Genomic DNA, 27,729 nt, shown 5'->3' on the forward strand with positions numbered 1-27,729 from the left:
AGTTTGGATGAAAAGTGACTTACAGTTGCGGAGTTAAGAGTCTTGCATGTAAACTTTAACGTTGACCTGAAAATGACCTTTGACCTTACCATATGACCTCAGACTGCAGCATAACATGCAGGTCTCCCAAGTCCATCTACCATCCAAGTTTGGTTGAAAAGCGACTTACAGTTGTGGAGTTAGGTGTCATAAGAGAGTCTTGCATGTAAACTTAAAGTTGACCTGAAAATGACCTTTGAACTTACCATGTGACCTCAGACTGCAGCATAACATGCAGGTCCCCCAAGTCCATCCACCATCCAAGTTTGGTTGAAAAGCGACTTATGGTTGTGGAGTTATGTGTCATTACAGATTTGTGACGGACGACATTTGGATCCCTTAGTCTCGCCTTCACCTCTGGTGGGCGAGACAAAAAGTACAGCATAAAATGGCTATTGAATATATCCCCCTGGAAATTCTCTCAACTCTGAAGTAGGTAGGCCTACTTTACCAGAGATTTCTTCAGGGAAAATTCCAATTCCACAGCATAAGTAGGAATGTCGGTATTCGCTACTGGATCATGTATTTCCATTGGAATCCTGTTTAGGCCTCCAACATTTCACCCAAAACAAGTATGAATGGTCTAAAAACTAATCTGATTCCAACAACAGATTAAATTTGCAAATATATGAACAAAACAAAGAGGAAAAGATTACATGTAGGTACTCATCCTCATTTCCTTCCCACCCACCCATGCATCCATTCCCTAAAACCACCAGGAACAATATACCTTGTATGCAATCCACCTGTTACAGCGTTGACAGATAAGAGCAAAAGGTCATGATGTCATTTGTCAGGATAATTTTCTTATCTGGAAACAAGGAATTGCAGGATATTATACAGATATTGCCTACCTAGAGTTTGAATATAACATTTCCTCTCCCCGACGGAATTATATTTTTCCCAAGGGATTATATTTTGCCCGAAGCGCGCAGCGCTGAGGGAAAATATTATCCCGAGGGAAAAATATAGCTCCGGAGGGGAGTTGAAATGTTATTTATTAAAACGATAGACCAGGCAATATCTGTTATATTATATAGTATATGTGGATTCGCCATCAGAAATTGCATTCGTCATCTGGCTCAAACCCGAATTGCTACAGCTCTGATCCATCTACGTCATAATATATTTTTTTTTGGAAAATACATCAAGCGCGTTCTTCATGCAATCGACGCGTTAACATTAGCGCGTACATCAAATAAACTACCTTGTTACGCAACTTGTATGCAGCGAGTGACGTCACCTTAGTGAATATAACGCCGCAATTGAAAATACAACGCAGTATATTCCATGAGGTGACGTCAAAACCTTGAATATAACAAATGCGATCCTCGCAGCTATGGTCACGTGGTGGCGTATTGACCTATCACTGATTCGAATCTACATAACCTATGTAATATAAGATTTTATAGGTCTTTTTGTACATTGATTTCTTTTCCTGAACTCATTCTCATTGAGGCTTATTAGTGAGGTCGTATAGTCTCACCAGTATTGGACTATATACTTTTTTCCTCATTTTTTGCTTTCATATCATAAAAGCTTAACTCATGATGCTTAACAAGCATACCAACATAAGGTATCCTATCCTGCATATCTTTTTTAAATTGTGTATGTGTAAAATGATCATATACAGATATAGAGTTTCCCCCCCCCCCACACACACACCCAATGGACTTTTCACCTAGATGCAAAAAGAAAACTACTGTATTGGCTTTGGCAGGAGCCTACTGATCACAAACAAATTGTGCACATATGAATGCTCTTCTACATGAACAGCATCACAAAACGTATAGCCACTAGGTAGTTTCAGACTGCCTCGAAGTTCGTCAGTTCCAGGTATTCTCTAATCGGGAAATTTACCCCGATCAGAAAATACCAGGTATTTTGGTAATGTGAAAGCAAACTACGCGTAATTTCCCCCCGAAAGAAAATACCCGCTAAATAGTAGGTACTTGGCGAAATTATGAAAACTTTCGCGGGGATTTTTCCAAGGTCGCAGGTATTTTGGCGATGTGAAAGCAAATTACGGGAACTTTTAGCCCAGCGTGTCGTTGGGCGCGGCGGCGTGGGTGGCTGCTGGGCTAGTGAATTTGAATCTCGTGCCTTGCCTGCTTATCAGACCATACTGCGCATGCTCGTAACTTCGGGAACTTATCCCGAAGGGTACGTTTCGGGGCGGTGTGAATGCAGGAATAATTAATGGGTATTTTTTAGCAAAAAAAGTTCTCGTAATTTAACGGGGATTCTTGTGATCGAGGCGGTTTGAAACCACCTACTGATTGTGTTTCTGAGGTCAAAATTGCAAGAGCACATCCTGACAGTCCAAACCAGACAATTTATAACTGCTGATTTGATTTATGAATTGGCCAGACATGCTACATTGACCCCAAATGACTTTTGAGTTGTTTTCTGGATCTGTCCTGGTACATAGGGCTATTCCTGGGAGAAGCTAATCTACCCACAGGGTAAATAAAACAAACTTGATGTTGCTTGTAGTGCAATGAAACTGCTAGAGATAGGCAGTATGGGTATATGTACATGTATATGCGGTCATAACACACCATTTTCCATGTCTTCATGCCATACCAGAGCATAAAATTTTCACAATTTTTCAATATGACCAGCCTGTTCTACCCCCCCCCCCCCCCCATCCTAAGTTACAAAATTGAATTCTTGTTGTATGAAGTTGAAACCTTGTCCTCTTGTTTCATGGCTCATTCTGTAAGGCCCCAAAATATTAATTTAAGATCCCATTCCTATTAAATGGTGCTATTGTGGATTTGCACAAACTTTGGCTCCCTTTTCAATGCATTATTGGCAATATCGCTACTGTTAAGCTCATGGCAGGGCAGAAGAATTTTATGCATGTATTTTCCCCTCCATGATTGTACCCATGTAATGTAAAAATGGTGACATCAAATCCGGCCGGATTTCAGCTAGTTTTTAATTTGAGATTTAAGGCTCCATCAAATCGTGCCATGCAAGCCTTGTGGGTGAGTTGTGGACAATCACCCACAACAAAGGTATGAGCATAATCAAAACTTTTCTGCATGCAAATTAGACTTGCATGCGCTGTGAGATACATGTACATGCGAGATACTGTCAATGCGGGGACCTGGGGCCCGTTGCAGAAAGAGTTGCGTTTAACGCAAGCAAAACAATCCATTGCACGTCACAAATGCGCACTGTTGACTGGTTGAAAATCAAGTTGCGCATGATTTTTAGAGTTGCGCATAATTTTTAGAGTTGCGAGTGATTGCAACTCTTTCTGCAACGGGCCCCTGCAGCTACAAGTGACCTGTGGGTAGAAAAAAAAAGTCACCCCCAAGTCACATGTAAGACTTGCACGGAACGATGTGACAGAGTCTTTAGCTCCGAATTCAATCGAAATCCCCATAACGTGATTTAAATTCTGTTGTTAAACTGTAAGATTTTGAAAGCTCATATCAAATTTGGCTGCATGATCAATTGTTAAGGGTCTGTGTTTCGATAAATACCAGATTTTTTTATCAAAACAAAAATTTGATTTCAAAGAAAACAAGAAACGTGAAAGTGTTGAAACAAGCATCACACTGCAAATTTCATCAAAACAGAATGTCAAATAATAAAGTTATGACATCATTTGTAAATTTTGCGGATTTTTTTCTCAAATGATATGCAAATGAGCAAGTCAATGATATTTCTTTGTCACATATAAAATATATTTTTTGCAAATCTGACAATGAGAAAGCTGTTTATTGAATCATGATAGCTTGCAATTATGGCAATGTCACATGTTTATCAAAATATCGAACCTTGTTTTCCATTAATGAGGGAAAATGCACATTATATTTCATATAATAAAAAAAATAGTGAGTTGATATAATTGGTTTCCTCATTTTGATACTTACCAGGCTGTGCATAACTATTTTGTAAAAAGTAAAGAGTGAAATAATAAGGTAAAAAACTAACCTAAAAGATAGAAGGCATGAAATCCACCCCCCCCCCCCCCCCCCTCTTCTCTCTCCCCATTCAATTTTCAGACATTCATACTAGTGATTGATTAATCAATCCTTTTAATCAATCAATCATTATTTCAATTAACCCACTGACTACCTAATTCTTAAATTCCCATATAGGCCTATGCTTTGTACAGCTGCTGACCAGGGGCCTGTATCATAAAGGGGTGTTGCAAGAAATATTTGCGATCAATTGCAAATATTCTGTTGCAATTTTACAACTGATAGATCAACGTTAGCTGGGGCAAATCAGATTAAACTTCTTGTTTCAAGGAGCAGATTAGCAATCAATCACTAATTTGCAATTACTGCAAGATACATGATTGATTTAGGGCCTAAATATTAATCTCAAGTTTCTTGCAACACCCCAATAGAGTTATAACTGATTTAACTTTGCCATTATGGCAACTACCATGGTAACGGGACTGAGCAGCCAATCAGAATCAAGGTTGCCATAGAAGTTGCCATGGCAAAGTTACAACAGTTGTAATTCTTTATGAAACAGGCTCCAGTTCCTTGTAGAACTAGAAACAGGTTGATTACTAGCTGATATATTTACTGTAGAATTTATTTTGGATAATTTCGCAAATCCTACATTGATATTATTTACATTCAATTATCAATCGATCCATCTAATCCATTCAATTCATCCACCTATCAATCTATCTATCAACCAATCCAGCAATCTAGTATTTATCATTCAATTTATTTATCAATCAATCGACCATTCAATGTATCAATCAATCCGTCCAACCATCCATCCATCTACCCACCCATCCATCATTCAGACACAAATCCTTCAATCCAACAATCTATCATTCTATATTCTCCAACCAATCAATCATTCCATTAACCAATAAACTCATCGAACCAGCATCATTATACTAACCATCTTTTGCTTCTTCGATGCCTGTGAATACATGATGTGCGGAGCAGAGTTTCTCAGCGATGGATGACTTGAAATGGATAAAGTTTATGATTGTTTTTGGATGGATGATTGCAAGGCTTTCTAAGACAAAGGAACACTTGTCATGCAACAGAGGAATGAAAAAAAATGATGGTAGGAAGATCCAGCAAGCTTCTTTTCTTTTATATGCAGCAAAGTCTTTGCGAAGAAATTATTCAAGAGAACAATATTCTTTAAAGGTCACAGAGACAGGTAAAACAGTTCATGCAGGGATACCACACATTTCATGCAGAGTTGATATTAGTCTGTGTAGAAATGAGAACAAAGATATTTAGCAATGATTGTAGGAACACACAGCATTTACTTGTACTCACAAAACACCAAACATATAGATGGACACAAGCAGCTTTCTTTATTTTTCATTTAGATGTTTCAACAACACAAAAATTCTTTGCTTGATTTCTAGGCCACCAGGGGCCCGTTTCTTGAAACCGTCTTCAGTCTAACTTCTTGACTAAATCGGATATAGTGAGCTACTTGTCTGCAAACCATTTCACAAACCCCCATTGCCAATATCACTGACAAGAACCTGACTTTAATATATTTGACACCTCCAACCATTTTTTTTTTGTATGCCCTCACATGGGTAGACTCCCCCAAGGAAACATTACATGTGCCACGCACAAAAAATCACAACGCAAGCAACACTTGCTTGGGATTGTGTCACATTCCGATGCCTAGCAATCGCAAACCCAAACACGGTTGGGCGTGCAAGGTTTAAGTATAGCAAACTTACCTCGCAATACGTGTGAATGGGGTAGACTATGACATGTAAAAGTGCCTCAAAAAAATTATTGAATTGTAAGATTGTGCCACGTAAAGCCATAATTGGACTCATATTCTTTCAGACCCTTATCAGCATTTATTAAACTAAACTGCACAGAAATACGTTTTGGTATCTTAAGATTAAAATAATTCATGAAATTATCAAAAGTGAGAAAAAGGCCACCAAAATTCTGTAAAAGCCCACATTGGGTGGCCCGCCCGGGCTACCAAAATCTTTATAAATTGTAATATTTTCTATTGTTTTAGGGCCAACAAATTTGCTTGGCGGGCCATCAAGAATATGAAATTGATGATTTTGGTGGACCAATCGGGCCACCGAGAAAAAAAAATTGTGAAGAGCCTTGCTTTATGGTTTATTTCCAGAAACTACGAAAATGATATGTCAGGGGTGCATGTACCCAAATTGTCCATGCCATGGTTTTCACAAACAGGCCAAAGATTCGTAAGGTGCCATATTTACCCCCACATTTTTTTGTAATCCCTGTATTTCTTGCTCAAGATTTCAGTACGGGATTATCTCATATTACGTACATGATGTACTTGAACTTAGCAATTAGGTCTGCCATCTCCAGTCTGATTTAAAGACCCCCTCCAAAAACAAAAAAAATAAATATATACATATAGAGGGTCTAGACTCTACATTGTTAATTACAAATGAAGAGATAATATGCAAAATTATCTAAATCCACTCTTTATCAATATATTTTTTACTTGTTTAAATAGATAATTAAAATAAATCTAGTCCTTCTCCAAATAGTTTCAAGAATTGTATTAATGATAGACCTGATTTTTTTTAATTTTCATGCAAAGGACTAAATCCGAAAAAACTTTTCTTGCAAAAGGGACTAATTTTTTTGCACATTCTTCACAGATCAATGCTTTCTCATTTCACCCAAATCTATTTCTCTATTCAGAAAGTTCTTGTACTATTTTTAAAGAATCATTGATAACCAGGTAACAAAAATGACACTCAAAGAAATCCTGCAGATATTTTTTTTTAATTTCATATGATTTTATACATTTTTGTGGATTTAGTCCACTTTGCATGAAAACAAATTATGTTACACAAGACATGTTAATAATAGCCTATTCTATTCCCAATACACTTCCTATTGTCATTTTAAATGTTGAGATGAGTTGGTTCTGTTTATAAATTAGAATACGCCAGGTTTGAGAAAGTATAGTGGAAATATTTTCATCCGAGGTCGGTTCCGCAGTAACTTTTTTCCCGAGGGGCGCGAGCCCGAGGCAGTCCATGGTGCGTTTTGCCCAAACGAGTGATTGCCTGGTTTTCAGTTGGACGCAAAATTATAAAAACAAAAATTCTACTCTGACGTCACAAACTATTTTGATCGAGGCAGAGGGATCTACACGAGATCGGTCTGGTAAGAAACCTGCAATTTTTAACCTTTTATTAACCAATTTTTGAAACCTTCATACGCAGAAGGCGTATAAAGGTGTAAAAATAAATAAAATCACTAACATTTTACAAACATGATTTCTATCTTCAACAAAGATGGATTTTGTTGAAATTGTTTACATGTGTCTCTTATATGTATATGGGAGGCGGTTCAAGGCTCCATAATCAAATGACAATATCATAATCATAAAAAATATGATCACGGATTCCTCAAGGCTATTCGACCGTGCACAAAATAAGGTGACGAACGAATTAACATGTCACGAGTCATGATTAAGGTCTTACGTTACACCATGGCATTACGTATTGGCTCAACCCTCATAAAAATTGCCTCTTTAAGAATAGGCTTCTCATTAATAATAATATTGATCAATTGGCCAAATCGTGGTTTTGGGAACCACTCGTAGATTTGTGTACGCGCACTTGTGTACAAAGTGAATGGAGGTGGAAATAGGGAACCGTGCGTGTGATTGAATAAAGCGCTGCTGTATGAACTATGAAGTGAACGGTGGTTCCCAATATCACGATATTGCCGATCAATTTTGGGTGGTTGTTGAACGGAAACTCTTTTAGTTTCCATAAGATGAGTTCTCAGTTTACAAATTTCTTGTCAGGAGTGGACAGATCGCGATCTCCGAGCCACCACACCGGGCGGGTGCCAGGCAGCAGGCGATCCCACGCCCCCGAGCGCACAAGTCTGCCGGTAGTCGGTAGGCAGTTCGCCGGCTCCGGATCGATCCGAACGAGGTCGTGAATTTTCTGTTCTACAAAGTACAAGTACAACTACCGGTACGTTTATTAGATTACTAAAATTGTAAGAAGGAGTATACACTGTCGACTTACCCTAATGCCCATACTATACTTCTTGGTGGATGCAAAAGCCATTGATCTGATAAAGTGATATCACAGTAGACGCATAAAATCTACACTTATTCAAGCCAAGGAAAAGACCAACGTCGGACTAGCACTGCAGCACAACACGCCAACCGGGCTCATCCCCGTTGATCATCAACAGAAATTCGCTCAAGATACGGTGGGCGTGTATCATCGTTGCGGCATCTAGCTATACGGCACAACAGAAACGTCATTGTGACTAGTCTCGAGAATGGTCATTTAATAAAATTTGTTAATGTTTTTATCGATTTTCATGTAGAGAAGTAACATCAACATGTAAATCGAGGGAACGAGAGGAGACAAAATGAAGAAGAAAGATAAGATGAGGAAGAGAAATATTTAAATCTAGATGGGGAGAAATTGGACAATGGAATTCATTCTTAGGCCAGTAGCCAGGGCAATTAGAAATTGTATTCTTTAATTTGAGGAAAATAGATGCTTTAATTACTCACTTGACCACCCCCCCCCCCTTATTGGAGGCACAGTAGGGGAGGGTGGAATTTAAAAAAAATGGAAGAAGACGAGTAAATGAAAGCCTAATTGGATAAAAGGAGTAGGATTGGAGTTGTGATTTTCCTCATTTCTTTCTCTGTCATCTCATCCTAGGTTTTACTTGCATACTTGTTGTAGGTCTTTATAACATATTTTCAGTAAAAGCCCTGATTTTAAAACTGAGAGACACCTACTTGACTTTAAATCCTAGTACATGTAGATATATCCTATAAAAAAGACATAGAAAAGAAAAACAATATATATATATTTTTGAATTTTACTTTTTTCATTTATTTTTTAAAGAAAAAAACGTTAAAAATTTAATATGATGGCGAAAATAGTCAAATTTGACTGGTTGCCAAATAAAAATAAGCACCCCCCCCCCGTAGACCAGTCGAGACTCCTTTATTCCGAATTCTGAATGGTAGGCCCTACAACTCAAATGTAACACGGTGATATTTCTATTCAAATCCAATGTAAAGTAATTTTTATTCATCTTTTACTTTCTTCTTCTTTCTCCCTATTCTTCTTCCCTCTTTGATCTCCTTCTTCACCTTCAATCCTACTTCATCTTCTCCTTATTATTATTTTTCTTGTTCTTCCGGTTTTCCTCTCTCTATTTTCACTATTATGATCTTGTACAAGTGTTATTTTATGTTTATTATTTCTTCGACATTTAGTGTGCTTGAAATTTAATGATGAATAGATTCTGCATATATAGGGGATATTATAGCAGCATACAGTCCTTTTGTCATCATCCACATGCATTATTGTGTCTCATTTCAAGGCATCCATATTTACAGATCTATTCAGGTGTGCCGCAGTTATAGGGGGTCAATTTGGGCCCCCTGATTTTTTGCTTATTTCTAAATGATATTTGTAACTTGAAATTTAGTAATCAAATCATGATTGCACTTTACGTTTACGACACGGCTCTTTTTTGTAAGGGAAATAGTTCAAAAAGCACTCAGAAAAAAATGCAAAAACATTATGATTTACTGTGCAAATGATTTGAAATGAATAGTATGGAAATGAATGCAAAGAAAACCAAAGTGATTGTTTTTGGGACGAAACAGAAAACTACCAATCTAAGTACGACCTTTCACGGAAGAGAATACCTAGAGAATGTTTCTGATATCAAATATTTAGGGGTAATCCTTTACCAAAGTCTAAGTTGGACATTGCACATAGATCAACCGGGCTATTACATGCATTACTTGAATCGTCAATGCTCTTATTCTCCCACATATTGTTTGGGGTAAGTGTAAAAAGAAAATGGAGACACATCATTTACACATGTATGAAAAAATTAAGCATTTATGATTTCATGTAATAACATAAGAAAAGGGAAAGTGGGGATGTGACATCATCAGCCCACCTAATGAATATTCATGACGATGTGCATATAACTGGTTTCACAAAATATTGATAAACTTTAAAATTCAATAACTTCATCCCTCCCCGGTCCTCATCGTCTTTGGATTGATGGGGATTGAGCTAACAGTAAAAGGGCGTATAATCATACCCAAGAAATAAATTACTATAATACTGAATCCAAAGAGGGCATGCACGTATGTACACTTCCAAAGACACTGGTGTTGATTCAGGGGCGTCGGAGCAAAGTTGAAAGTGAGGGGGCACAGGGGGAAAAGGGCATCTTTTCTTCGGAAAAGGGCACTATCTTAAACATGGCCATATGCAGATATTCTTCGCTTGGGGGTAGCATGTGTAAACTTTTTGGGAAAAACTAAAAAATGAGGGAGCAAAGAACGAGCTTATCATTGAGGCGCTTTTGCATTTTGTTAAGTGAAATTAATGGATTTTGTGCATATTTGTTTTTTAATTTTTGGAAAATCTGCAGTACAAATATGTAAGTTTTCCCTTTTTATAGGGGCAACTGCCCCGCCTCCCGCAGCTACGTACGGCCATGATCTCAAAACAAAGCGGAAAAAAGGACTTATCTATACCCCACTCATGACTCGTGATACTAAAGGCACGCAGGATTATTTTCACAAGTTTTTTTGTACGACGCTAAATAGAGAAACCGGGCGCTCATCAGACCCGAAAATAGTGGGGGGTTTTTCAGGACAACTGATCTGATATGAAGAAGAGGCAACTATATGGGAAGGCAAAGGGGTCGGCACTCGTCAACTCATAAAACAGGCCCTTCTCACGTGACATAAGCACATAACACGTTCGTGGGGGGGGGGGCTTTTTTCCTAGGTAAAAAGGTGTACTGGTTAAAGGCACTTACTATAAGGCAAGGGTACAATTATTGCTAACACATAAAACGTACGGGTCCTTCTCAGGTGAAAAGAGCACAGAACACGTCCGTGAGGGGGCATGTTAGGGGGGAAATGGCACTTATGTGTGGTAACATCTAAAACTGGTCCTCTTCCAATGAAAGTGGTGCAGTACATTCGTGAGGGGGCACTTTCTTGCGTAAAAAGGGCACTTTTCAGTGCTTCAAAAAAGTGGGGGCTCCAGATCGCCGCCCCTGTGTTGATTTAACACAAAACATTGGTCCACACCAAAGAAGCGTTGACACAACACCGCAAAACCAGTATTGGTTTACTCATGTAGTTGGTCCATGGTTTACTATACTCAGAAGGGTGCAATAGGAAGGTAAATTGCCAATTCGTCTACTGCCAACTCGTCCATTCGCCAGCACTAGTCTACTTTCATTTAGTCTAATGACATTCCGTCCATCAACATTTCGTCTAACAACCATTTGGTCCATAAACCATTTTGGTCTTATCACCATTTCGTCAGTCCAATTAGACCAAAATGGTATATAAGCCTATATATTGCTATTGGACCAACTGTTTATTATACGAAATGGTGAGTGGACAAAGTAGCAATCAAACCATATCAATATTAGAAAAAAGTACTAAAAGAGTTGTTCCCCTACTGATTAGGAGAAAAGAGAGACAGAGAGAGAAGACGTCTCGTTTAGTTTTTTTTTCAAGGGAAACCCTAATAAAGCTGTATTTCTTCCCTTTTTTTTCTTCGCCCCTTTTTTTCCGTTTCCCTCTCTTTTTAAATTCTTTTTGCTGCATGGGCGTCTTTTCAGGGGGGTCTACCGCCCGCTAGCTGGCTATCGAGCTGAATTGCTCTATATACTGACGTGTGCATGTCAGTGTTGTAGTCAAGGCTCAAACCTCCAAGGCCAAGGCTTTAATACCCAAGGCCAAGGCTTCAATACCCAAGGCTGAGGCCAAGGCATGGAAACCCAAGGCCAAGGCCTGAAAACCTCAAGGCCAAGGCATTTCAAACTTACGATATACAAAACAATGAGCTAACAATGCTTAGGCCGCTAGACATCACACATGGCAAAAATGTATGTGAGCGAGCGGACTGAGCGAATAAAGAATTTCACCCTTGTACATTTAAAACAATAATAATTTCATGTTAGATTTAGACGTAATATATTTTTTTTGGGGGGGGTGGTTCAGAGCCAAAAAGGCACTTATATACCAAAATGGGAATTTTTGGTGCTAACAGATACATGTATTTTCAAAATGAGATTATCAACTGCGTGAAGTAGTTGTTTGTTTTGTAGAAATTAAGTTGAGCAAAGCCTTTTTAAATTTATTTCTTATTGATAAGATAGATATTTTGATTAAGGTTTTACTTCTCAGCGAGAAAGTGTAGCGAGCGAGCAGTTTTGACAAGAAAATAAATTCTGAAGTTGTAAAACTCGATTTTTTGTCAATTATGGGTTTAATGACTGTTAAATCACTAAATCACTGTTGCGTGATGTTGCCGGTACGAACCACGATCTCAAACTTCTGGACATGTGAAATAAGATATGAAAATTAAATATTCTGAGCTGTTTTGTAATAATGAAAAAGATGTGTATCTAATTAAAGAAATAACGCTAGATAATGTACAGATCAGAAAAGGAAGCATTTAAGGACTGCATTTTTGATAGGATATACATAACTCACCAAAGTAATGCAAGCGCAAAGTGCAAGCTAAAAAAAATTGTGATATTCCAACCTGAAAACTGGACATTCTAAGCATTTTTTTGTGTGCAAACAGGAATAGAATGAGTACAATAATTGATGCGAGTGCAGAAAGCGAGCCAAAAATTTGTGATATTCCAACCAGAAAACACCATTCTATACATTTTTGTTACCATGAACAGGATTACATGTAGTACTGTACTAAACAATAACTGATGTAAGCATGATTCAAAATTTGTGATTTTCAAACTTAAAATAAAATGTATTATTTTTACTATTAAAGAAGGTATTTCTTTTTTAAAAAGGGCAAAATCATTCTGAAAAAAGGCATTTTTTCCTACAGGATTTTTTTTGGGGGGGACAAGAGAGCACAGAGTGCAAGCTGAAATTTTCAAATGCTGACTTGAAAATGTGTCATTTTTAGGATTCTTGCCAGTTTTCATGTTTTTTCTGCTTACAACCACTTTCAAATTTCAATTCTCATTTCTTGTATCTTCTACACCTATTTTACCTAAAAAAAAAACAGAATAAAGAATACTTACAAAATAAAGTTATATTCAAAAGGATACAAAATAAATGGGGTGTACCCCATACCCTTAGTTGGGGGGGGGGTAAATCTTGATTATTTCCTGAAACATTTGATTATTAATAATATTAATAATTATTAATTATATAGCATTATTTTAATTAATCATTATTTCTTGAACCCACATTGACACAAAAACAAATACGTTATTTCATTGAATTTTTTCCCTTTGTTTTGTCAATCTGAGACAATAGACCCAAAACAAAATGTATACAATTTAGAAAAGATGTACTGCCTATCATTATTAACTAATTCTGCAGTATTATCTGCCTAACCAGCCACCCCCTTCTTTCTTACGCCCTTACATGTTTCTCCTTACAATTTAGAAAAGATATACTGCCTATCATTAACTAATTTTGCAGTATTTTCTGCCTAACCAGCCACGCCCATCTTTCTTACCCCCTTACATATTTCTCTCCCTTATCCTCTCTCTCTCTTCCAATTCCTCTTTCTCGTCTGTTTAAAAATATATCAGACCCCCCAAAAAAAGAGAGAGAGAGAGAGGAAGAAGTTCCACCACCAAGAATAAACTTAAAATAGGGGGATAAAGGAAAGGAAAATGTGGAGTAAATTTGATATTATTTTCAAAACATACTGTCACAATCTTTCAAAAAAAAGCTTTTTTAATAGCAAGAGGTGACAAATTTTGTTCGCTCGCTCGCTTCAATCGCTTTCAACTTTTTTGGCAGAAATTTTGTTCTATATGCCATGCTTGGCCCCTCTAAATTTTTGGCTCATCATGCCATTGACATAGCCAATTTGGATATAACAAAATTAAAGTCTGTGTTCAAGTTTTCCAAATCTTTTCAGAATATAATTAAGACTTAAATCATTCTTGTTGGCTAAAGAAAATAATACAAGGAAAATCCTAATGGAATAGAAATCAACCTTGTTATAAATCATTCCTTAGATTTAGCTATGTTTAAAGTGTGAAAGTTGTTGTCAAAATTGCAGTCAGATCTGTCAGAATTATTCCTTTCATCAAAGCACTATAATCTTGATCATAATCATTATTACTGTCATTATCATTATTATTAATATTGTCATCATCATTAGTCATGATTACAACACATTACCAATTAATAGTTATTTTTCATCACTGCTGTTTTCTTTGTTACAATGTGATGATAATTCTTAATAATGATGATTTAACAATTACAATTGATGACACAGCTAGTACACAATACTGCTGTTGCTACTGTTACTGGTGACTGGTAGTTTTGATCATTAGTGTCATTAAATATACAGAACAATTGAAACATTTATAATTACTTATATAAAACAAATGAAAGTACAAAATACAAAATGCCTTGAAAAAGCCTTGAAAATGCCTTGAAATTTCAAGGCTCAAAATCCTCAAGGCCAAGGCTTGAATGTTCAAGGCCAAGGCTTTGAAAAAATAGGCCTTAAGGCGCCTTAAGGCCAAGGCCGAGCATCAAGGCACTACAACACTGGTGCATGTGTTAAAAACAATTATCATGATCATGATCATCATCACCATCATCTTATCATCATCACCTTATCGTCATCGATCATCATCGTCATCGTCGTCATCATCATCATCATCACCATCATCATCGTTTTCATCACCAGCATCATCATCGGAATCATCATCAGCATCATCATCGTCATCATTGTCTTCACATCATCATCATCATCATCATCATCATCATCAAACGTATCGTCGTTTTGGAAGTCTGCATCATCAATGTGTATCCTTCCTTTTCCGTTGATAAAAAAAATTATAATTAGCGTCTGCAATTAGGCTAAATCTGCGCTACTGTATGGCCTGAAAACGGTGTATTACTGAATGAAGAAATGAATGACGATAAATCCGACAATATTAGAAGCTAAAGCTTGTTTTACATCGATAGTTTTTATCGAATTCTTCATTAATAGAATCGCGGCGTAGAAATCCGAGATGCTGTCAAAATCTAAAGGGTGGTTTGGTCCTGTTAAACCAAAAAGTGTTCATTCTTTGGAAAATTTACGGTAAGTCGATGTCAAAATTAATCAAGATCTCGTTCAGTCACTGTGTGACGGTCACTTTGATGTGTGAATGTGAATTTATGATGTGAGTTGTGCAGCTGCTGTGCTGGCTCCGATCCCACGGCGCGGCTACCGGCTAGCAGCTCGCTGGTCGGTCTCTAGCTCCTCAGACTAGTGTGGACTGTTTGTGGGGGATGGTGTGTGTAGCCAGGGGCGTTGTAGGGAGTGAAAGTTATATACTGTACGTAGCTCACTCCCCACTAACGCCAGGAATCACCGTACATGCCTTTGCGAATCGGACAGGATTACCCATGGTGAACCTAGACCTAAATCACCAATTTTAGTTATAGTTTTTCGCCCAAAGTTATGTACATGGGCAAGTTTTATGTTTACCCCCATTTGATTGTATTTTTGCAAGTTTTCATTAAGGCAGCCACACGCGTGTGTCTTTACCATCCAGCCACACGTGTGTGGTTATATCCAGAACACCCATCTGTGGATACCGCCACATGCTGCCAGTAATAACAGTAAAACACGTACTGGTATGTAGGTCTGACCGTCTATATCACGATCAAAATAACCTCATTTCTTCAATAAATTCTTACATTCTAAACCCATTTGATATCCTTAGATCGTTTCAATTTCATTCTCACCATCTTCTCTCCTTGCTTTTCTTGTCTTGTTACAAACGGTCGTCTGTTTAACAGCAAATTCTCTTTTTCTACTTGTGTCGATTCTGGCTTCCTTCGCGGCGGCGGCAGACCCATACAGCGTCTACTACTGCGCTGCGCTAACGCTGTATGGGTCTGCCGCCGCCGCGAAGGAAGCCAGAATCGACACAAGTAGAAAAAGAGAATTTGCTGTTAAACAGACGACCGTTTGTAACAAGACAAGAAAAGCAAGGAGAGAAGACGGTGAGAATGAAATTGAAACGATCTAAGGATATCAAAGGGGTTTAGAATGTAAGAATTTAATGAAGAAATGAGGTTATTTTGATCGTGATATAGACGGTCAGACCTACATACCAGTACGTGTTTTACTGTTATTACTGGCGGCGTGTGGCGGTATCCACAGATAGGTGTTCTGGATATAACCACACGCTTGTGGCTGGATGGTAAAGACACACGCGTGTGGCTGTATACACTGCCTTTCATTAAATAAATAGTCGTAAAATTGAAAGAAATTAAGAGCAATAGCGTTCACTTACCCCCGTCTGTTGACGAAGCCATTTTGATTTCTTTTGTTATGATACCTAGATACACACGCGTGCAGAGCTGCAACTTAGATTTAAAAAATACTTGCATTTGTCAATAAAAATCACGATTTGTAAAATATTTGTTTCGGTTGAAAAATATCATGAAATAATTTATATGATATTTATCGATAAAAAAAAATATTTTGCGATTCCTGATATCTATCGGCAGATGCAAATATTTTTTTAATTCAAGTTGGCAGTTGACTGCCAACTTGAATTAAAAAAATATTTTTTGGCTTCGTCAACAGACGGGGGTATGTGAACGCTATTGCTCTTAATTTCTTTCAATTTTACGACTATTTATTTAATGAAAAATTAAAAAAATACAATCAAATGGGGGTAAACATAAAACTTGCCCATGTACATAACTTTGGGCGAAAAACTATAACTAAAATTGGTGATTTAGGTCTAGGTTCACCATGGGTAATCCTGTCCGATTCGCAAAGGCATGTACGGTGATTCCTGGCGTTAGTGGGGAGTGAGCTACGTACAGTATATAACTTTCACTCCCTACAACGCCCCTGGCTAGGTGTGTGTGTATGTGTGAATAATGTTGCAAGTTAGAGCAATAACAGGATCGGAGTTAGGTTCGGAAGTTTTGCTCCTAAAATCAAAATCGGTTCAGACATAGCCTGGAGGCATTTGGGGAGTAAAAATCATCTACTTTACGTAGGCTTACTCCTCTATTATAAATAGAGGAGTAAGCCTACGTAAAGTAGTAAAAATCATCTACTGTACGTAGGCTTACTCCTCTACGTAAAGTAGATGATTTTTACTCCCCAAACGCCTCCAGGCTATGTCTGAACCGATTTTGATTTTAATAGTAATAAAGTAATAGTATTAACCCCTGGCACGGCTAGGTATGCCTGGCTGCACTCACACATTGTACGAGGTTAGTATGTACTAACCTCGTACAATAGACCGTGTTTGACCCTGGATTTCGAAGTAGTCGGCAAACATCGCTTCATTGCTGAAGTAATATTTGCCGAAGCTCCTTCTCGCTACGCACCGGGGCTCTTGCCGGTAAGTAGCAAGAGTTTGTTGAATATAAAAATAATAATAAAATAATAATCCGATAAAAAAAGCACATTTTGCTTACCTCGGCCTCGAAAGTGACTTCGCTTGTCTCTTCCACGGAAATACAAGGAAGCCCGTTGGTGGCGCTAATAATTTCACAACCTTGATTCAGCTCCTCGGTAATTTTATAACTGTATCTAAATTCTTTGAATGCGCAATCCTCATGATTAATTTACTAATTATGGGCACCAATTAATGAAATGCCTTCAAAAAACATAATTAATGATTATTATTGGTGATGATAACACTCATTTGCATTAATTTAAAAAGATGACTGATAAAAAAAAAATGAAAATAATATACGTGCCTGGAAAGAAACCAGCAGTACAAGCTTTGACGAACGTCAATAATACGTATACGGTATACCAAAGTCTATACAATGAAAAGATTGGACACTTTACGGACTTTGCGTAATGCCTTGCGTCGATATGCGTGTAAAATAGTGTAGGTGCCTATTCTTTCCCTTGTCGTGTCTTTGATATGAATATAAATCGCGCGCCCTCTTCAGGAGAAAATTGATATCAACGCTGACTGATTTCTATCTCCGTAAAATCTTCACTAAAGATCAAGAAAATATACATATTTTTAGAAAGAAACTTCAAGGAGAAGTCACGGAAGGATCTAAATGATTCGGTGTCATAGCAGGATGTGGAATATTTATTTATACATAATATTTTATGTGGGCAAAAGCCCACTGTATTTTCGAAGTGTAGTGGTGTGTCGCGTGCGTATGACTGATAATCCTTCGCTCGCGAGACGATATGAACCCATGGGTGCCCTGGCTGTAGAGGCCAGGATTACCCATGGTGAACCTAGACCTAAATCACCAATTTTAGTGTTAGTTTTTCACCCACAGTTATGTACATGGGCAAGTTTTATGTTTACTCCCTTTTAAAGAATCCTTAAATAGTTTTCATTCGCTAATAATGCTAAAAAATTGAAAGAAGTTAAGAGCAAGAGCGTTCACTTACCCCGTCTGTTTACTCCTCCATTTTGATTTCTTTTGTTATTGATACCTAGATACACACGCGGTAACACGCGTGCAGAGCTGCAACTTAGATTTTAAAAATACTTGCATTTGTCAATAAAATCACAATCCATCAAATATTTGTTTTGGTTGATAAATATCATAAAGTAATTTATATGATATTTATCGATTAAATCAAATATTTTGCGATTCCTGATATCTATCCGCAGATGTAAGTATTTTTTAAATTCCGATTGGCAGTTGACTGCCAATCAGGATTAAAAAATACTTGCATCTGCATTCAGACATTGGATTGGCATAGTCTTGAGGACGCAATGATGATGACTTTTTAAAATCCTGTCATATACTTCTTCATCATTGACATCTTCTTGACACTGTTCTCATACTCTTAAGCGAAGGACAATAACAACGATGGATTTCCCTAGGAAATCCATCTTTTCATAACATGATCTCTCGAAATACGTTTATTTTATTAATTTCTACTCCTTCCTACGCCTAATGCGTAGGAAGGTTTTAAAAAATGTTAAATAAAAATGTAAAGAAATGAAGATTTCTTACCTAACTGATGCCGCGTAGACCCCTCGATCCACATGTAAACAACGGAAATACAATAGCATCGACCCTTGAACCACTTATGTATGACGTACTTCCGGCTGATAATTTGTTTAATACTACAAATTATTAATAATTACGTAATAAATTTCAATATTTTAAAAATAATCTTTATCTGTAAATGGTTTTTCAAAACGGCGTCGTTAGCTGGAAGTATGTCATACATAAGCGGTTCAAGGGTCGACGCTATTGTATTCTCGTTGTTTACATGTGGATCGAGGGGTCTACGCGACATCAGTTAGGTAAGAAATCTTCATTTGTTTACATTCAAATAATTTCATACGCTCATTTCTTTGCAACATCCTTCCAAAGGGAACTTGAATAGAAAGATGATGAAAAATGGTCAAAAACACATTTTCAAAGTCTTAATATTCTAAAAATGATAAAACACGGTCAAAATAGCTAATCAGTGATTTTGTTGATTTCTCAACTTTTCCCATAGAAAACACACGTTCGGTAATACGATACCTTTTTCAAGTGACCAAAATATTTCACATCCGAAGGGGGTCCGATTGGAAGCTAATATCATCTAAAGGAAAAACGATTTTGGAATTTTTTTTACATAATTATATTTTGTAGGTAATTGTGTATTTATGGTGAAAGTTTGGTGAATTTTATGAGAATGATATCTTTAAAATGATTGAATTTATGAAAAGTGTTCGGTAATACGATCCACTACCATACATGGGCCAAAACAACATTTCCCCCACTCATTCAATGAACAAGGTTATGATATAACCTTGTTCTCAGTTACATCTCCATGTGTGGCAAAATAAGGGTGGCAATGTTTGGTTTACTTTCTCTTTTTCTATGCGACAAATGCTTGATTTTTTTACATTGTCAGTTGTCATTACACCTATTCATCATATAACTTGGCTCTTATGTAAATTTAATTCTTTGAATTATTTTTTCTTAATTAAAAATAGAGATTGAAAAATGAAAATTTTCTTTGCCATATTACCTTCCACCAATAGAGGGCGTACACAAAAATATGCCCAAAATTCAAGTTTTAGAGCGCTCTGGTGAATACAAAAATTATTCCCAAGTTACTAATGAAAAATAAATTGCAACTGTATGGAAATTAGTAATTTTGGTCACAAAAGTGATATTTTAATGATTTTTTAAAGTTTGTGCTATGTACAGCATCGGCATACCATACTCCTACCTGTAGATTCCCCACAGGCAGGATGGTTGCAGTGAACAAGTGATTTCCCCCCAGTTTTTAATAAAGTTCATAATATTTATAAAATAAATAGTAGTAAAATTGAAAAAAATTAAGAGCACAAGCGTTCACTTACCCAGTCTGTTTACGTCGACATTTTGCAGTCTTTTGTTCTCGATACCTAGATGCTAGCCTAGAGGACTCGGTGATCATATTTTTTATGATTTTGTCATTTGATCACTGAACATAGACAAGGCAGGCTATGCCAGTGTGGTAGTAGTCCAGAAGGGAATTCCCTTCATATTTAACATTAGAACTAGTGGTCCATACATAGACCAAAATTTTATTAAATTGCATACCTTTATACACCTAAATGCATATAAAGGTATGATGGTTTCCCCCCCCAAATAAAAAATTGAGATTTCTTACCAGACCGATGTCATGTATCCATATTGTAAACACTGCGAGTCAAGAGGCTTGACCCTTGAACCCGCTCTGATATGACGTGTACGTACGTAGCTTCGATGAGCTGTATTACCAAGTGCCGTTTTGAAGAAAAATTCATAGATTAAAAATGTTTTTTATTAAATAAAATTTGAATATTGATTGTGAATAATTAGTATTACAATAATAAATATTTATAATTAACATATATATTTTTTTATCTGATAAAAAAACATTTTTAAGCTATGAATTTTTTGACAAAAGCGGAGGAAGAAGATGATGATTTGTTTTGATCCCCGACATAATCGGAGGAAAGAGAAAAAGATAATGATGATGCAGCGCGCGACATTACCGCCAATCAACATTGTGGTGATAGCGGAGGCAATCGCAAACTCTTAGAGGTCGAATTAGATCTACTTCTTGAAATAGACACCTTACAGTCTGAAATTATTTCTGATGATATTCACCTTCTCTACAACATCATGGTGATGGTGGAGGCAATCGTAAACTCGTAGAGGTCGCATGAGTTACTGAAATAGATTCACTACTATCTGAAGTTGTTTACGATGATATTCACCTTCTCTACAACATTGTGGTGATGGCGGAGGCAATCGTATACTCTTAGAGGTCTCATGACTTACCGAAAAAGACGCACTACTATCCGAAGTTGTTTACAATGATATTCACCTTCTCTACAACATCGTGGTGATGGCGGAGGCAATCGTAAACTCTTAGAGGTTGCATGAGTTACTAAAATAGATTCACTACTATCTGAAGTTGTTTACGATGATATTCACCTTCTCTACAACATTGTGGGATTGCTGAGGCAGTCATAAACTCTAACTTAAATTGTCGCAGCTAGAGTTAATTCCTAGAGTTCATTTGTTTTTCCAACTGTAGACTCTGCCTAAAAAAACTTTAAAATCTTTATTTTTGTAGCCCTAACTTTATATGGAATTTTACACATTTCACATTTTACGCCATTATGCACTAATTGCCATTTTTTTCTGATAAAAATGAAGTGTAAAACTACTAAAAGATATAAGAAGAGGAACATTTACTCACAGATGTTATTATCGCCATCTTGTCTTCTTTGTTATTGCAGCCTAGCTTTGAAATGCGTATAGAGGGCGGCAAAATCATGAGCGGTGCTAGATAAAAAAATCCATGCACTTGCCGATAGATATGAATCTCACCTCGATATTAAATCCTGCCTCAACTGGTTTAGCACGTGGGATATTTTAGCATTGAGAAATATATTTTGTGAAGATGGAAAAAACTTGCCGATGTTTACGTAGCCATCCTGCTTTCTTTGTTAGTAGCTAAGCTAAGAGACGCATATAGAATCTGCCGCCCTCTATAAGCATCCCGTAGCTTAACTACAACAAAGAAAGCAAGATGGATATGTCAAAATCGGTAAGTTTTTTTCCCGTCTTCTCAAAATATATTCCTCGTTTTTTAAATGGATATTTGTTTAAAAATGAAATTGATATTCTCTAAATGTAAGAAATGTAGTTCTAGCCAATTTTACATGATCTAGATCTTTTACAGGGAAAGTAGAAATCTCGGGGGCAAAAATTGCAATGTTGACCATAGTATATGCACATGAATGGGGCACAATCCCTGGCTCCATGGAGAGTAAGCATATAATAAAGTTAGTGAATGATTTTGTCTCGCCCACCAGAGGTGAAGGCGAGACTAAGGGATTCAAATGTTGTCCATCCGTCACAAACATTATGACACATAACTCTGCAACTGATAGTCACTTTTCAACCAAACTTGGATGGTAGATGTAGTTAGGGGACCTACATCTAATGCTGCAGTTGGAGGTCACATGGTAAGGTCGAAGGTCATTTTCAGGTCAACATTAAAGTTTATGTGCAAGACTCTGATGACAAATGTTATTCGATCCCAGTAATATTGTACAATTATTTTTTATACAATTATGTTGCATGCCCTCGCAAATCACGATATTTGTGGTTACTTTCACAAGTGGGCAAGACACAACATCGCTTGAATGCCTTGTTACTCTCTGAGCCTTCTGGCGAAAGGTACATACATGTACAGTTCATGGTCATGTTTTTTTATGCAACTTGAATGCTCGAATGGGCTCGCCCATTTGTTTATGTTTTGGTGTCTAATACCACCACTAGGGTGCGTATAAGATACTTTGGTCTATGGAGAAAGGGATGCTGCGAAGCCAGACGATGTCTTGGAGTAGGATTGGTATGATTAGATTTGATTACAAATAAACTTAACCACATTAAATATGTAACTTGCAAAACAGAGGAGGAAACGGATATACAGGGGATGATATTTAACGCGAAGCATTGAATCTCAAGGCAGGATGTTTTATTAATTTTTAAATCCCAATGCAGATCTCTGTTATAGTACTTAATCTGCCCTAGTTCAATTATATTTATTCAATGTATTTTAACTTGATTATGAGAAAAATAGAGCACAAACATTGAAAAGAATAGATGCTAAAAAAGGACTTTCCTTACGCAAGCAAAGTATAGAAATCAGATTCATCAAATTTTGGACGAAATTAAGATGAGTACTTTCTTGGACTTATTTTCAGTGCTTCCTCTTGTATGATGACATTCAAAATTTCAAATTAAAAGGGGATCACTGGGCTGAAGATAAATATACTGACATACATGTAAAGTAAAATTCACCTGGCCCTATGAATTTATACTTTTATACTTACTGGCAAGAAATACACAAGTCCTATGGCTGCGTTGGGGGAAAAGAACGTGCTAAAGAGAGTATGGGCAAAACATTTACCCGTGCAGATAGGGTGCGGAAGCAAAAAATTCAAGAGAGAATAATGATTCATTCAGGTTTTTATTCTGTTGAGAAAAAAATAATAAGAACCAACAAAACTGTACCTTCCCTCTCTTTCTCCCTTGCTTTTCTTTATATTTTTTTCTTTTCGGGGGCATTTTTTCAGGAGGGGGGAGCACCCCCTACCGCCCCTGGCTACGTGTAGTCTACAAATGTAGACCCACATCTGCTGTGTGTGGATCACAGCCGATTCAAGGAGTCTGCATAGCAGACTAGGTCTCGCTTCGCTCGCCCTTTCGCAAACCAGTAGCCTCACGAGCCATTCAGAGTCTGCATCGCAGACTAGGCTACCTACCTGCTGCAAAATAATTTCCCAGACAGCAGATGTCAAAATAACACTCGTAAGAATTTGATGTGAAAATCATTCTGCATGTTTTGACAGTGCTCAGCTTATTATTCAGTCACACTCATTGGTTGGATTTATTCTATTTTATCATGGAAGTTTCCTTGGTTTTATTCACTTCAAACACAAGTGTGTAGTACAGGTCAACAAGTGATTTTGGCTATAAAAAATGCCCCTTAATCCTCAGATTCACAAGAATTCCACCTATGTAATACGTACCTCACATAGTTCCCCAATGATTTCCAAACTGTCTATATCAATCTCTGATTCATCTGATTCGTCAGCGTTTGTTTCATGGCTTGCTTCAAGTCTTCCAAAGATGTACATGAATTGCTGAGCTAAACCTGACATCTTGAATGGAAATAACAAAGGAAGAGAGGAAAGACAAATGATGAGTTTTGTGAAATAAGCTGAATGTTCGATGAACAATCATTTTAAAGGTTGTGCTTGAATCACAACCAGACCTTTGAAAACTACTTGTAAAACAGTTAGTGAACTGTTGCATGCAACGTTTCCTAAATTTCTTTATTCCTCTCTCCATTTGCATGTTACATCTCACCACCTGAATTTTATTTTCTCTTCTTTTTCTACTGGCAATTTTCTTTACTGACAGTCATTACTTTTACTACTTTATATTGGACAAACATTATCCTTGAGAATTTCTCTTGTATTTGTCGCTTTCATATGTCATTTTGAATGTGATATACATGTATGTAATGTGATATGTATTACCGCATACATTCGTAATTCCGAAGCTTCGTTATTCCGAAGGTTCGTAAGTCTGAAAACGAAATGAGGTTGTAATTCCAAAAGTTCGTTTGTCCGAAAACAGAGTGAGGTTCGTAATTCCGAAGGTTCGTTAATCCGAAAACGAAATGAGGTTCGTAATTCCGAAGGTTCGTCAGTCCGAAAACGTAATGATTAACAAACCTTATTATGTTTTCGGACTAACGAACCTTTGGAACAACGAACCTTAATTCATTTTTGGATTAACGAACCTTTGGAACATCGAACCTTATTTCGTTTTCGGATTATCGAACCTTCGGAATAACGCCACAAATGTTCGGATTAATGAACCTTTTTACGTTTTCGGATTAATGAACATCGAGTTATAGGCAATTTACGTGTTTCGGAATTACGAACCTTCGGAATAAAGAACCTTCGGAATTATGAACCTTCAGAATTACGAAGTGTAACCATGTATTACATGTATGATAATTGTTTATAATGTGAGCAAACAAATTTCTATGTGGACAACAAAATTAAATTGAATTGAAAGCAGCTGTAATATGGTCACACTGCTTCTAGGAAAAAAAGAAGATGCAGACAAAATAAATCTGTAATTCAAAAAAAGAGGAAGAAATCTCTAAAACTTGATATTCTGAAAGCCCATCATGACTATATAGTGTTACCAGATATCAGATCAAAATTCTTTTTTTAATTTAAAGAATAAGAGAGGATTGAATTTTACATGAACTGGCACATCCCTCTCCTTTGAATCTACAAAGTGTTCTAAACCATTGCATCTGTACTAGAGCAGTCGCCAGAATGGCGCACAGAGGTTAAAAAACCCAACCTACATACTGAGCGTATTCATATACATTGGGTCATTTTACAAAATGGCATTTACCATGGGTTATGCTGCTTAAAGCTATGCGCATGATACTTTTTTTTTTGATGAAGTGACCTCAAACTGCTGTTTTTTTTGTAAAAATGTAGACTTTCTGAATTCCTTCCTGCTCTTCATTTAAAATATTGGACAAATAGATTTGAATTTTTGATTTTTTTTTCCTTCAAATCTATATACAGTGTATAGCATTGATAATGATAACTAGTACAAGGCAATGGTATATCAATTACAAAACATGATCAAGACATTGTCACATTGTTCCATGCAAATCTTGGGGGTGAGTTGTGGGTGATTGCCAGCAACTTTGATACCCACAACAAAGTTTTGAGCATGTCCAAAACTTTGCGTGCAAATCATACTCGTGTGCACTTCTGCAGGCAACTGCAGAAGGAAATAGGTTAAGTTGTAAAAGTAGGTTGTAACATTGTTGTCTATTCCATATTCTAGGTCCCTAATGTCTAATTAATTTTAACGACCTTTCGTTTAAGTTTTGAGTAAGATCGGATATACATTCATATTATATTGGAAGAGTGAGGAAGTGTTCGTAAAATCAATGATCATGAGACCACAGAAATATCAGCTGATATCAGCTGTAGTGTTGATGAACATTATAGATTATGGTGACAATAAAAATACTACCAAAACAATGTAAGATGTAGGTAACATAAGAGCCGCCTGCACCATCCCGAGTTTTCAAATTAGCGCGCTATTTCTGATCCGGCATATTATCCCGATCTGAACAATCTCGAGATTATTTGTGATGGAGACGCAATTATCGCGGTAGTTCGTAGGATTAATCTCGGGATTGCAGTCCCAAGTCAACAAGGGATTATTTGCAGATTAGCGCGCTATTTTACGAATTATCGCGCTATTTTGCAGGTGCAGATGCACTCGGGATTATTTATTCATGGCGTCAGACCATATTGCATGGATGCCTTGGTCGAGCAAGAATCGCTCTTCTTGCGATGGTGAAGACGGGGTTTCTTGAATCTCGAGATTAATCGCGAAGAGGGCTGATCGGGCTAAAATCTCAAGATTGACCAAACTCGGGATGGTGCAGCAACGCCTATAGTGTAACTTTTAAGTTCATCTGCAGATTCAGCTTTTGAAGAGTGCTAGAAAAGTTACTGTTCAACACATGTCTTAGATTATCAAAGAATCTCAAGACTTGAAATGTCTAATTGAAAGCATTTCACAGCAAACTTGAATTCATTCTGCACAAATTGTGTTCTCACCTTATTCTCGGATGCAAATTCTCATTTCAATGAATATCAGTTTCTTGTGTTTTCCCTTATTTTCGCTGGTGCTGAAGTATAAAGCAGTACATTAAATCACAAGTTCATTGAGTATTAGAAAGTGGAAAAAAAAAACTTCCCACAAACCAATCAAAATAAACCCTTGTTTGATGGTCCTGGAGATCACAGATGAGTTGTCAAAACAATGCTGTTCATTTCCCTGTGCAGGAGGTATTTCACGTGGAATTTTAATGTCAGGATTTAATATGGAGGAGAGATGGTGGCCCTCTCCTGGTTGTGATGATTTCGTGATAATGGTGACATTTGATAAGTTTGGATAATTCTTCCAATATTGCCCTCCCCCTCTCTGTCTGTCTCTTTCTTTCTCTTTTTCTCTCTATCCAGGCTCACATCTTGGTAGTTTCTTGACTCCATTCTTCATCTTTTGCTCTCAGGAGAGGTAACCTTTTCCTCCCCTTTGGTAGTTGTGAAAATCATACCCCTTTTACATCTCTAACTACACATCGTCACATACATTTCGACTTGTAACATGGGGCAGTTTATAACATCCTTAGGTCAAGTCCATCCCAAGCAGATTTGAAAATTTGTATTCGAATAAAATTGGAAATTTAATCAAATTTAATGGAAAATAAAAAGTGCTCTGATATAGCATTTCAGAGTTAATTTCATTTGGTATCTATATTAATGCACTATTTGTTATATAAGAATGATAAAAAGTAATAGAAACTAGCATATCGTAGATTGAAATATCAGTCATTTCAGGGGAGTCAAAAAGACATTCCAAAATATGCAATGCAAATGGCGCTTGGACGATCCGTGAATTATTATGGTGCTGGTAACTTAGATTTTGCACACATTGGCTTTATTATGGGAATTCTTTTACATAACCATGCAGAAATCGGCTGTCTACAGCAAGTGGATGTTGCCATATGAAGAATCGTGCAACGTCAAAGAAGGTGTATTTGACCAATGAGAA

General features: G+C 37.0%; 2 protein-coding genes across 3 annotated transcripts in view; one reads left to right on the forward strand and one right to left on the reverse strand.

The window, feature by feature from the left end:
* The window catches only part of LOC121423103 (probable low-specificity L-threonine aldolase 2), a 28,171-nt gene extending 19,910 nt beyond the window's left edge, over positions 1–8,261 (reverse strand). Inside the window, exons 1-2 of one of the 2 annotated variants that reach the window (XM_041618393.1) lie at positions 8,054–8,260; positions 4,927–5,249 (exon numbers count right to left, since the gene is read on the reverse strand). In XM_041618393.1, the coding sequence (XP_041474327.1) occupies positions 4,927–4,959 (33 nt within the window). In that variant the 5' untranslated portion in view covers positions 4,960–5,249; positions 8,054–8,260. Of the gene's footprint in view, positions 1–4,926; positions 5,250–8,053 lie in introns of both variants that reach the window. The other variant, XM_041618392.1, reaches the window with a different exon arrangement.
* Positions 8,262–14,961: 6,700 nt separating this feature from the next.
* Positions 14,962–27,729, forward strand: part of LOC121423104 (protein CLEC16A-like) — a 101,714-nt gene continuing 88,946 nt past the window's right edge. The window contains exon 1 of the mRNA XM_041618394.1: positions 14,962–15,142. Within this exon, the coding sequence (XP_041474328.1) occupies positions 15,072–15,142 (71 nt within the window). The 5' untranslated portion in view covers positions 14,962–15,071. The remainder of the gene's footprint in view (positions 15,143–27,729) is intronic.

Source organism: Lytechinus variegatus, chromosome 10 (assembly GCF_018143015.1).
Source record: "Lytechinus variegatus isolate NC3 chromosome 10, Lvar_3.0, whole genome shotgun sequence".
NCBI classification, from domain to species: Eukaryota; Metazoa; Echinodermata; class Echinoidea; order Temnopleuroida; family Toxopneustidae; genus Lytechinus; species Lytechinus variegatus.